The sequence below is a fragment of the Trichogramma pretiosum genome, unplaced genomic scaffold (assembly GCF_000599845.2).
Source record: "Trichogramma pretiosum strain Unisexual culture from Peru unplaced genomic scaffold, Tpre_2.0 scaffold11, whole genome shotgun sequence".
Lineage (NCBI taxonomy): Eukaryota > Metazoa > Arthropoda > Insecta > Hymenoptera > Trichogrammatidae > Trichogramma > Trichogramma pretiosum.
The window spans coordinates 1,607,177-1,621,200 of NW_019641702.1; the positions used below are offsets into that span (position 1 = coordinate 1,607,177).

A 14,024-nucleotide genomic window follows, 5' to 3' on the forward strand; every position below is an offset into this window, starting at 1 on the left:
CAAGGCCATTATGACATGCTTACAACGTGTAAATCTTGAACGTAAGGGAGCATTGTTACGCCGTTAATGTTTCTTGGAAGTGTAGCGAGGAACAAGGGTCAAAGGGTAATATCACAAAAAAATCACTTTTGAAGCGCAGCTTCAAGGCACTGAAAGCTGCGCGGCGTTCTAAAAACTGCACAAAGTATTCGCTTCCTCTCTAAAGCACCAGCTGACACATTCGTGCAGGTTTGTCATTTTAAATATAGATTCTTTCTGCCTTTCTTTCGTCTGTCACGACGGTAGCCTCGCACTGTAATGCAGCGAAGTTTTGCGAGTAAAATGCTAACTGTAGATTTACGAAGAAAATTTGATTATCTATACTTTTATGACGATCTAGAAAAACTCTTTCGTGTGCAAAAATTAAACAGAGCATGCTTTAATTAATTAAGACTCCATTTCTGAATCAAATAAACAATTTTCTGACCTCCAATATTCAAAATGAAGTAATCATTTTTTAATATGATTTTCTGCGAGTTTAAACATAATTATATTACATACTTATACAATCAGATTTTTGATTAAACAAAGTTTATAGTATTCAAAGAACTTTTTTAATTCGAAGTTTCCTGTAAGTTGTAGTTTTACCCTATACCGATACGTAAATATTGACAAAGATGTAAGAGGAGGAGGAACCAAAAACTTACGATAAATTTCGAGAGGCACTTTTTTAACGACTCTCCGTACAAGCTCACGTGTGCCAGATTCGGCTCGGCATTCGAGCTTAGCGCCACCAAGATCCCTCGTCACTCGTTCAATGAACAGTCGGTTAATTGTGAATTTGCTGTTGGGATTTATCCCGAACGCAACAGGCTCTTCCATAATTCCATCTAACATCTCGTCTCCTTGCCACCAAGTTACAGTTGGCCTTGGTTTTCCTGAAACGTAGAAAGTAAATTAATTGTATTTGTTACATGAAGCAGATGTTGGAATGAATGTTGTAATTTTTTCAAAATATAATGATTCTTTAGTTCAAGAAACCCGAAATTTTTAGGGTTTTTATACTTTTTCGTACTCGTTAAAAGTATTAATTTAATTGATCTTTCATTACTGCGCTACATCATGGGTGTTGAGATACAGTCCATTTATAATAAAACTTTAGAAAAAGTATTTTATTGAATGCAAAGTTCGATTCGAATATAGCTCGGGGGTATCTTTGCTCTTTGAAATAATGACTTTGAAGTAATAGAAGACAAAAGTATCCATCGTGTATAGCAGTGATGGCGTTTTCAATAAGCAACGAAAAAAATAAGACTGCCGACGTTGCGATACAAAATGGAGCATACTCCCGAGTACCTACTCCTATCAAAGAAATGTTTTTAATAATAAAATATTCAACGTCAGAAATTACAAAATTTAATTACAGTAAAAAATGTAGTGCATCTTAATGTTGTTGTCTTTTTGATAGTACATTCGAATCAATCATCGTTCGTACTAATAAAAAAGTATGACTTATAGAACTCAATCAGTACATAATATTTTAAACATTTTTACTACATATTTTATTTTTATAAAGTAAATTAACTTGTTGCTATATTTAAAAAGTGTTTAAAATTTTTCTTTAATTGAGCAAAATATATCATTACAGTGTCTATGCTGCAAAGTTTTGTGCACATTTTGCCTAATTGTCATTGTAGAAGTGATAGACCTTTGTATTCGGAGCTGGCTGATACAAATTAAAGACTTCTAAGTCTAGGGCCAATTTACATTGTAATTTTTGGCACCTGAAACAAGATGAAAGTCGCATGTGCACTATACGCTTGGCTTGCGACGTAATTTTTCGAACGCTTCAAAAAGTACTGGTGAAAGTTTTCCTTTTTTCACGTTTGATTAGAAACAAAGGATATGAACTCTGTCATTGGCTATGTATAGATAATTATTTGTTCGACCAAAAGTAAAAAAGCGCGGTTGACTCCTTTTACTTTTCTCTGTGCGTCTAGCTATATTTGTTTTTTCATCTTTTTCGTTTCTTTCTTCTTTTTATCGAGTATTTTATTTATATAGGCCGGCTGGTATCCATAATATTGCTTCATAAAATAATCTTCCTTTTTTAAAACTGACACTCGAAGTTACGATTGGATTTTTTTTATCGGAATGTGCACAATAAAGCCCGTGAAAATTTTTCGACATAATCCAAAAGAAAATATATTCTTTGTGGTTGTAAAATAATAATAATTCATCCGAACACATAGAGAGGGTAATAAAAATGAATGAAAAAGCACAGCACAAGTAGTAGTATATACTTACCACCGGAAACTTGACAAGTCAAGATGAGATCATAACCCTCGAGAAATGGTCCGCCCACACCCGTCACTTCTCTACCTTGTGCATCGTAAATTACCGGCTTGCTCGGTGGTTCTGAAAAAAGATATTGACGCTTTTTTATATCTTCTCTGACAGATAATCTAACAAAGACTCTGGAGGCCTGTATGTAAAAATATTTCAATGCAGATATAACGGGAACTTCATTGATGGGTGATAATACGTTACATTCGACAATTATTTTTCGATTTTTTTTCGAACCACGAAAATGACTTGGATTATATTTCTATTGTTGCTTGTGCTCGATAGAAGTAATACAGTTTTGACGATGCATCATTCAGTGAGTGAAAAAGAATACCAATCATTCAAACTCGAATATGTGAGCTCTATGATTCATGAAAAAGCATGAAAATCGAAAGGATTAAAAATTTAATTTACTATATATTTGAGAAATTCCTTCTGCTTCAAAGTTGATTATTCTCAACCATAAAATATAAATTCATAAAGTAGTAATGATCTTGCAGTTATCAAAATAATGTTAAAATAGATTAGAAAATATTTGATTGGCTTTCAAAAAGGGTTGATTTTACATTGTAAAGTAATATTTTGAAAAAATTATAAATTTTAAATGTCGTTATTCTACTATTAACTAATGAAATTTAAAAAAACGAAAATAAAATGCCCCGAAATTCGATTAAACGTTACTGTAGACGAATTTGAGGAAAGGCAGGTTGATTGTATGAAAAGTTACCTATTAGCGTAAGATTGATGCGATAGTTATGTGTGGGTGAATTGGCAAAGTCGACGCGACATCGAAATACACCCTGATCATGCGGAGCAACCGCTTTAACTTTAAGCCGAGCATGTCCAGTCTTGTCTACTTGAAAATACGTTCTATTTCCGAGGCTGCTGCTCATGGCCCAGTGAACAGCTTTGTATATATCTCCAGCACGAGCATCCAGACTGCAAAAGAGAACAATTCAATGTAAATGAATGTGAGTAAGAATACATGAGTTTTTAATCAAAATCGACTTAAAATTATCAATTGAGTTGTCTATGATATTGTTGCATATGTTTTGCATAAGGGAATACCTTTTTTTTAATTTCCTCAAATTCCTGCTGAATACTTTTGTATCAAGCTATAAAAACATTTAAAGATAAAAAAAACAAAGACGCTTATAAAATTTTGTAAGTAAAGTTAATGGTAAAAGACCAAGTTATATGAACAAAATATTTGATATATGGCCGATTCTCTGTGAAATCGAATGGCCAAAAAATTTTTTTTTCTGCAAATATGAAAAACTTGCTGTTCCCGATGTCAGAAATGTCCCCAAATTTTATTGGAATTTTTGGGACCATCTATCACTCTTTTTCAGAGGCCCGAAGTTGGCGATTTTAGGGCCTTTTGAAATTCATGAAAAATCACAAATATTCAAATAATTCCTGGATCAGGGTAGAATGATTCAAAAGTAAAAGTGCCCAGCAACTTTTTTGTTGGAAATTGTCCAAATTTTCAGAAAAAAAATATGCCAAAGTGATTGGAACAATCTAGGTAAGTGTAAAGCAAAAAAACTGCCAAAGGAACATAAATGATGAAATCTAATCGAGGTCGAACCGGACTTTCATTTCCTAAACTATGTAAAAAGCTTCCCAAAGATGTCATCTAATGCCTGATAAAGTTTTGTAATGGGTCTTAAAGTTTAACGCAATGTAGACAACAATGTATGGCGAAAAACATGCAAAAAAGGTCAAAAATAGGCCCAAAATGCCTAAAATCACCAAAAACAGCCATTTTCAGACCTTTTTTGCACGTTTTGCGCCACACATTGTTGTCTACATTGCGTTAAACTTTAAGACCCATTACAAAACTTTATCAGGCATTAGTTGACGTCTTTGGGAAGCTTTTTACATAGTTTAGGAAATGAAAGTCCGGTTCGAACTCGATTAGATTTTATCATTTATGTTCCTTTGGCAGTTTTTTTGCTTTACACTTACCTAGATTGTTCCAATCACTTTGGCATATTTTTTTTCTGAAAATTTGGACAATTTCCAACAAAAAAGTTGCTGGGCACTTTTACTTTTGAATCATTCTACCCTGATCCAGGAATTATTTGAATATTTGTGATTTTTCATGAATTTCAAAAGGCCCTAAAATCGCCAACTTCGGGCCTCTGAAAAAGAGTGATAGATGGTCCCAAAAATTCCAATAAAATTTGGGGACATTTCTGACATCGGGAACAGCAAGTTTTTCATATTTGCAGAAAAAAAATTTTTTTGGCCATTCGATTTCACAGAGAATCGGCCATATACTTTTTCTAACCAAATAATTTTTGAGAACTTCATTTGTATGACTCTATTCAAATATGATTGGTGAAAAAATACATCCAAGAGAATCATATAGTGACAACATAATATAAAACCTTGCTTGCATTTACTATAATTGAAAAATATTCATCAGCAGTTTTTCAATTGTTTTTCGAATTTTCACATTGTGTCTCAACTAAATCAATGAATGATTTTGCCCGAGGTTGTTTTTGAGGACAGGAAAATTAAAAAAATGTAAGTATTAAAAATATTTTCACAAAAATAAAAAATTGAAATTATATTAATTTGTTGATTGAGAAAAAGCTTTTCAAGAGAAAGGTTGTCATTTTCGTTTATTCATGAAATACATTACATTATACTAGTGGCAACCACAGTTGCAAAATACTGAGCGACTGAATGGTAAATAACGAAATAGCATACGACATCATTATAATAGTTGTTTCAGTCGTATGAAATTAATAATAGTAGCTTAAATGAGTATCATAATAAATCAATGTTACAATGAGTTTTTTGTGTCAGCTAATTTGGTAAAGCCGTTAAAATTATTATTGGTATAATTGGAAGTAGAACACAAAAATAGGGCGTATTTTTTAGTTTGATGTTCCCTACATGTACATTAGTATAGGTATATATGAATACAAGTTTTCGTAATTCGCACGTACGAAATAGATTTCACTTATCGATGTTTTGTGCTCAGCGTGTATTGACAACGTTGCAACCAAAGGAATTTGCACATGGCATGCCAACACATATACAGCTGTATGTACGCGTTAAGCTGGCCCGGTGTGCCCACGTGACAATATATATAGATATATATTTGACTACATGACTAACCATGCATATTTATCACACATAGATTACATAGATGTACGATATTCGCTCGTTGTGTAAAAATGGTAAATGATATAGATGCGACTGTAGTTACGTATTTGGCGTTAGTGTAATATAAAAATGTATATAAACCCTTCATTCGCTCACGTTAACTTTGTTTCATATTTTGCGCTCCGAAAAAAATTATGCGAAAAGGAGTATAGGACACATCATAAGCTCGATTCATGAAGTGTTCAATAATTTATAATTTCTTTGTAATAAGACACAATTCAAAGAAAATGGCTAATTGTTTATTACGAGATCAATAGTATAATTTCTCCAATAATAAATGATAAGTTTAGAGTGTCTCTGTTGACATAAATTTTCTCAAACTTTCATTTCACGATTTTTAAATATTATTACACTTATGTTACCTAGCTCGATGTGTAACATCATTACGAAACAATTAGTCGTTGATCAAGTTCCGAGTGATAAACATGGACTTCAGTGATGTATATAACTCTGATGTCAGGTAATTTTTGTTTCGTGAGAATGAAATTTAAAAAAAAATGGCATAATACGTTATATTATTGGGAATATTGCAGAGTGAAGAAGGAACCAGATGATGTTTCCCCAATTAAAAATGAAGATTATAAGATAATTGACAATGCATGCGATGCTAAAAACGACGAATTCTCGAGTTTTTGTCGAGAAAATTCAGTAAGTGTTGATGTGGGACTGTTTAGTCAATATTTTGATCAAGTATTTTTACTAATCTCATTTCCAGATTTATGGGCTTCGTGAAAATGATAAAAATTCTGGACCTAATAACGATTTGGAAATAGAATTCGAATGTAAGGACGAGAAGCTCGGCATTAAGTTATTAGTAGTCAAGAAAATCGAGGACGATTATCCAGATCAATGGCAGTCTAAGAAAAATAGTTGCGATTATCAGACTCAAAAGAAAATTAAAGAAGAAATGGTCGACGAAGTAAAAGAGGAATTGAATTTGGATGGTGAACTCAGTGATGCATTTGATGCAAATGAAAAAACATTGGCTCAAAATAGTCAACGCAAAACCCAAACTGATAAGGCACGCAATCGTACCAAATATCCATGTAATATATGCGGTAAAAAATTTGCACGAAAAGGTTATCTCAAGGTCCACATCGATTCAGTACATAATGGTGTTAAACATGCGTGTGGTGTATGTGGAAAGTCTTTCGGACAAAAATGTTATCTCAAAATTCACATTGATGTGATGCATAATGGTATGGCACCTACTTGCGAAGTATGCGGGAAGAAATTCTTAACTGAAGCTGTACTCAAGATCCATATCGATGGAGTACATAATGGTGTTAAACATGCATGTGGTATATGTGAAAAGACATTCACACAAAAAGGAGATCTCAAAAGGCATATCGAGGGACATAATGGTGTTAAGCATACGTGTGGTATATGTGGAAAGTCTTTCGGACAAAAATGTTATCTCAAAATTCACATTGATGTGATGCATAATGGTATGGCACCTACTTGCGAAGTATGCGGGAAGAAATTCTTAACTGAAGCTGCACTCAAGATCCATATCGATGGAGTACATAATGGTGTTAAACATGCGTGTGGTATATGTGAAAAGACATTCACACAAAAAGGAAATCTCAAAATTCACATCGATGCGATGCATAATGGTATGGCCCCTACTTGCGAAATATGCGGAAAGAAATTTCAAACGAAGAATAAACTCAAGATCCATATCGATGCAGTACATAATGGTGTTGAACATGCGTGTGGTATATGTGAAAAGACATTCACACAAATAGCAGATCTCAAGAGGCATATCGAGGGACATAATGGTGTTCAACGTTCGTGTATTACACGTGGAAAGACATTCACACAAAAATGTTCTCTCAAAATTCACATCGATGCGATGCATAAAGGTATGGCACCTACTTGCGAAGTGTGCGGAAAGACATTCACACTAAAGGGTAATCTTAAAAAACACATGAATTTGATGCATAATAAGACCACTTATTGTAATAAGTGCGGCAAGACATTTTCTCAAAAGGATCGTCTTATAACTCACATTAAAGCGCAGCACGAAGACATTGATCACGCTTGTGTTTTATGCGGAAAAAAATTTAAACATAGAAAATATTTATGCAGACACGTCAAAAGAGTGCATGAAGGCAATACCCAAGCACGAGATCAATACAAAAGATCTTAAAACGTAACTATCAATACCGCGCAAAATGATGAAACATCGAGACAAATAAATAAATTAACATATCATGAATTAACATATATTTATTTACTATCATATAATAAATAAACATATCATAAATTTTTACTCAGTAGTGATACTCAAAACACGACATATAATATAATTGTCATCGGTACAATGTTAACTCAAACACGACATAATTATACTATATCACAATCATGTTATGCTCAGTATAGTGGTACTCAAAACACGACATATAATATACTTATCATAAGTACAATGTTAAATACCGATACACAAGTAAGACCGATCGCAAACAAAAATTACGTTTTTTCGAAGTGGAGATGTCGCGAGGTGCAAAACTCAAAATTGCATAAAAAGGCATTTTTTGTATATTAGAATATACGGATGTCGCTAAAAAAGTATACAGCACTCCATCAGCACCAAAACAATGCTATGTAAAATTTTCAGATTGATTGGTTTATCCCTGCATGAGTTATCGCAATTAGAATAAAACATCAAAAATAAGCAATATCGAATGTATACAAAAAAAATTACTCATAAATAACTCACAAAATATATATTACAAAATTTACACACGAATATTGATGCAAAAATCAAAATTGCATAAAAATGTTTTTTTTGCATATTAGGGCACACGGATTTTGCTAAAAAAGTATACAGCACTCCGTCAACACCCTAAGAATACTATGTAAAATTTTCAGATCGATTGGTTAATCCCTGCATGAGTTATCGCAGTTAGAGTAAAACATCGAAAATTAGCAATATCGAATGTGTACGACTTTGCTGCGCTCAGCATCAATTATGTAAAACTGGAACAACAAATGTTTATTTTAAATTTCTGAACCATTTTAAAAGAACCAAGATTGGTCAAGGAATCGAATTTGTATATTCAGAAAATCATGACTAAGAATTTATATGTGTAAAGACTACTACTGTCAAGCTGGAAGACTAACTTAATCATCATTGTATAGCTTGATGGTATGCCAAACTAACTATTAAGGATTAAATTGCTCTAATAGCATGTATTTGCCACAGACAAACTTAGTGGAAGTAGGAAGACAAGGGATCGATAACGGAAATCTGATTAATGGTTCTAAGTTAAAGTCACAGTCAGTCAATAGGTATAAAAAAGGCGAATTTATTCACGCATTGATAACTTTTCATTCAGTGCATACTGCATTAAAATTCACGTTAAAATGCAGAAAATGTTCTATTTCTAGAATGAATCAGTGCATACAATAACTTACAAAATAGTAAGAAAAATTTTTTTTTCTTTTTTATATTAGATTTTGTGTTTTCCAAGTTATAAGAATAATTTTTACAACATTTACTTCGGCTATACCATTTCATTCAAATCGATCAATATACTTCTATCTCGGCGCTTAAATTTTTCTGTAGTTTTGAAAGTAACTAATCGCAAGCTTACAGGAGTCTTGTTTCTCAGGTTCATTAAGACCTTGTGAATGAATTCTGGGAGCCTTTTTGTTTGTTCTGAAAGAACTTGCAACTTGCTTTTACCGTGTCTCTTTTCCCCATTTACAAACCATTTATTCTTGATGGCAAACGCTTATATATTTTCTTTAATCTTTTTCAATATACCACAGCTGTAATCACACATAAACGTAAATATAAATACGTTACGTACAACTCACAAACGAGAGGTGAAAGGAGGGTATCATCCGTTGCAGAAGTTCAAAGAGTACTAGAACTTTGAAAGGGGAAAATGCGCTTGCAAGCTCGCCCACGCAACGCCTCCGTATGCTTCAAGACATGCATGTTAGTTCGAAATAGAAGTAAAAAAGGAGCTTTTGATTTAAAAATCGGATATTTACAAACGTAGACATTATCTACCATCTAGTTAATTTGTTGAAATAATTTACAGGCACTATATTGTATTTCCCCTACAAATTTGATATTTTCATGAGTTCATTTCTTCTACATAAACGTATAAAAATGTATAATTAATGAACTTATACTCATTCAATATCTTAAAAAGTGTGAATAGCGGAGGAGCTTGAATTAATGAAAATCGCATGCGGTGTAATCAAAAGATGCGCTAACAAACGCAAAGATATTTAATGACAATATCAAGTTCTATTCGATTATTCAATCACGAACTGTATTTGAATTTTGTATTCCACGAAGTGAAATGTTTCGCGATATAATATTGTAACTTGAACGTAGAATTTGAACATCTTGATTTGAATATCTCTGTAAATTTTCACATTTGTAAGGAGAGCTTTGACTTGGATATTCGGATAATCCTAAAAAGCGTTGAACCTATTACAGAATCCTTTGAGCTTTAATTAAAAAAAAGAATTTCATAAACTTAACGAAAACTTGTTGGAATTGAGTTGATTTATGCTCTTGCGATGTATACCAAGAGATTTTGTAAAACTCTTATTCTAAGCCGTTTTAAATCTCGTAAATACGTCGAAAAGATGTACCGAAATATTTTATTGATAAATAAGGAATCGTTCGTTTTCAACTTTACAAAGTGCATTAGAGCCGTGCGGAGTTTTTAAACGGTCTCGGTTATTGGGCTTCTTCGTCAGTGCTTCATTTTCATCAGACTCCCGCAGCAAACTCAGAGCCATACACGCACGCGTACACGTACACTCAATCGCACTCAGTTGCCAACATTCATGTATATGGGCCAACATAGCAATCTATATAGAGATATATAAGTGTGTATATATGCACATTTGCAGTGGCGCAGGGCGAGCGAGTAGGGTTGCATATACATATACGTGGCAGCATTCGTGTTCTGCCAGTCAACTAACGAGCGTCCGTATCCTAGGGGCAGCCTCGAGAAATTTCGAGAAACAACTTCGGGGAACAATGGCATCTCACCGCTAACAGGCATCGCGCGCGCGCCGCCTCCGCTCAACTTCTCTCTACGTTATGCTACTGCAACTAGCTCATTCAAGCTCTCGCTCCTTTTCTCCTCTTGTGCTCCCCGCGCGTCTAGCCGGAGCTCTGCTGCCCGCGCGCTGCCCCTGCCCCCCAGTATACAGCAGAGCTCCGCGCTGTGTTTCTCTGATGCTGCTGCAGCTACGGCGCCTTACTACATACAGTATGTTATGCGAAACTCGTGCGATGCATGATGATTCGATAAAGCGCGGACGTGCTAGAGTGTGTATACGTGTATACAGGGGAGAAGTAACGGCCAAAACAACGAGTGAAAAATAAATATTTTTCACACTGGCGAACACACACACACACACACGTGCATATAATATCGTCGAGGCGTCGAGGTTGAGAGTTGCCACAGATCGTCGGAGTAGTATAGTAGCGCGCGCGGGAAAGTGTGAAATACCTGCGCGCATAATACACATCGTTTATAATTTCTATCGGGGACGAGCGCGAGCATGAACAGCAGAGACAATTTTACTGACATTGCGTGGGTGTGCGAGTATGTGTGTGTGAGTGTGGATACGCTTGCGCGGAAGGAGAAAGGAGTAGGAAGAGGGACCCACTGCTACATGTTACACGTCTACATTCATTTATTCGCTCTCACGCGCGCCCGCACACCTATAACATCTCTGTGCTGCTGCACGCTGCCGCCGCCACCGCCTGCACCCTCAATTTCATCCGTAATTTTCATTTATGTCAAATTCAATATTTCACGATGCACGCAGAAAGAGACTTCGGAAAGGGTGTGCGCCGCTTGTGCAGCGTGTAGCCAGCGCGTGTACTACGAGGTTTCACGTCGTTTGCGTCGGATTAAAACGAATAAGGCCTTGTGTGGCATGCGCGGCCACGAGCGACCGTCCGGGACGTTTTTTTCCCCGTTACTAAATTATGCATCACTCGAATAATAATAAAAAGAGTTTACCAAATACAGAATGAGGGATTTTATTCAGCGGGATGTAATTTTTGTTTTAATACGACGTCCTTTGTTTCGGAATATAATAATGAATTTATTATTCAATCTATTTAAAGCTTAAATGAGGCATCATATCTCACCTGTACAAGGGAATACTAGCTTCGTCTTTGAACCAAAGTACCATGGTGACTTCGTCGTCTATCGAACCATTCGGTTTCAAATTACACGGCAACTCGATGTCTTCGCCTTCAACGGCCCATAAAGGTTTGACAGCTGCTGTAATCAAAGTTCAAATTAATTTTCATTTTTCACGCTCTGATACTTGAAATTTTTGATTGAATAAAATATTAAAATATTTAAAATGTAATATAAAAGATATTTATATCGATAATAATGAATAATGCCTTAATTCGTAACACAGTCAACTGTCGTAATATCTGAATTGCATATGGTACATTGCGTTTCATGAATTTCCTATTTTACGATATACTCTATTATACTTCGGTGTACACTGGCACACACAAACCACAAATACTCATACATAGGTATACATAGTGTAGGTATATATACCGAGCTGTTTTTATTTTCTCTCACAAAGTCAACTTCAGCTTTAGCAGCTTTTTTCTTCCTCTCTCGTGTGGCAGCCTGCTTCGCAAGCGTTACTTACTCTTCCGAAAATTTCTATTTCGGTAGTTCATACTAACTGTCAGACTTTTCCTTTTTTTGCGTAATCTTTCACTTCTCTGATTCGTTCGCTATCTCGTCTGAAAACGCAGTATATTTGCCATGTATGTATGCGTGTGTTTGTGTGTGTATGTGCGCGCGCGCGTGCTGAGAGGCCCACGAGGCCGGAAGAAGATAAAATGAATCTGTTGCAATGCTATACTGCTGTTGCGCGCAGTTAGAGAAAACGAGCGCAGTAAGAGTAGTAGGAGAGTGGAAGAGGAAGGAAAGTGTATGGTAAACAACGCCGTGACCCCAATCATTAATTAAAAATTTGTCGTCGTTATTTACTCTTTTTTAAATTGCATCGTATGCTCTTCGGCTATTTTTGCGACAAATTCAGCTATACACGAGTGTACATGCGAGTGAGTGTGTATGTGTAGAGAGACTACATACGTTTGCTATCTCGAAAGAAACTGATATCGAGGTTCATTGCTCCGATGATGTGCATATATACTCATTATTATTCGTTATCGCACGATTAAAGTTTCTCGTGTACGACACAGTGATTTCGTCGGATTCGCAAGCTCCCTTTCTCGTGCTACGCGATGACAAGAAAACATCGTATCAGAGGGATCCCTCTTAGCGCAGAACTAGACCATCAGCGCGCCACTTGCAGCTAGTGCAAAACTACACGAAGTGTCTTTTGGACTCTCTTCTCCTTACGCATGGAAAGTGCAACTTGCTGTACGCGTAAGTTTGCCCTTGCAATACGGCTCGCAAGGATATACGAGCTGAGAGAGAGAGTGAGAGAGAGAGACAGTCGAGAGTGTAACAAAGTCCCATGAACACGCAAGTACGAATTTTCGAGTCATTAGGATGGGGGTACGCGCGACATAATGCAGTCAAGAAAGCCCGAGCTCGAGGAACAAAGAAAGAGGCGCTGCGAAGATGTTTACTCGAGTAATAATAAACGGGAAAAAATTCGTGTAAAGTCGCGCGCAGTGTGTGCGCCTGCCTGGAAGTTTCGCACCCAGCCGTGTATGTATGCGTTCTTGCGGTTTGTATATACATAATCTGCTGCGGCGAATGAAAAAGCCGAGTCTTGTGCTTGTTTCTTGCCTCGACGACAAAAGTCGGCTCGGCGAAAGTTTATATACCGCGCACCCGTACGCAACATGCGCGAGGAACGCGCGCGCGACTATATCTGCCACCGAGAGCGTCGTGGAGGCTTGTTAGCCCAGCCATTGTGCGGGGGAGAAACGCATTTCACGCTCCGCTTCGCGTATACGTACGTATAATTTTGTGTGTGTATACGCGCCTGTATACGTACGTATCTTCGATACATCTATATAAACGCTTAACTCTGCTGCAGGCTGCTTCGCGCGAGAGGGCTGAATAGAGCGCGACAACGATGCTGTGCTGTTACGAAGAGCAGCACCTCATCGTCGTCGTCTAAAAAGTCGCTCTACTTGAGCCGTAGTAGGTACACCGCGCGCGGCTGTAAGAGCTCGGCTGCAGCAGCAGCAGCAGCAGCAGTGCCGCCTGCTGCACTTTTCACACTTTTTTTGCTGGTTCGCTCCTCGTCTCGGGGCTGCGTTTCTTTGCTACATAATGATATAATGGTGTACACAATGGCCGCCTCGTTCGCACACAATGAAAAGTTTTCCGAAACGTAATTTCTTTTCCCTTGCGTTAAACTTCTGTTTAAGAGCTACACTGGCTGCGCGGCGCTTTGCTTGCAGACGCGAGACTAATTTACGAGCGAGTCTTAATTGCTTGTATTAGTTCGACGACTACTGTCCACCCGACGTACTTCTTTGCGCTAATGGTAATCTAGAAAAATTAACT

At 36.4% G+C, this 14,024-nt stretch overlaps 1 protein-coding gene across 1 annotated transcript in view; it reads right to left on the reverse strand.

Annotated features, from left to right (window-relative positions):
• The window catches only part of LOC106653805 (neural cell adhesion molecule 2), a 54,704-nt gene that overhangs the window by 18,986 nt on the left and 21,694 nt on the right, over window positions 1-14,024 (reverse strand). Inside the window, exons 2-5 of the mRNA XM_014373383.2 lie at window positions 11,651-11,786; window positions 3,053-3,264; window positions 2,287-2,397; window positions 687-917 (exon numbers count right to left, since the gene is read on the reverse strand). Coding sequence (XP_014228869.1) covers window positions 687-917; window positions 2,287-2,397; window positions 3,053-3,264; window positions 11,651-11,786 — 690 coding nt within the window. The remainder of the gene's footprint in view (window positions 1-686; window positions 918-2,286; window positions 2,398-3,052; window positions 3,265-11,650; window positions 11,787-14,024) is intronic.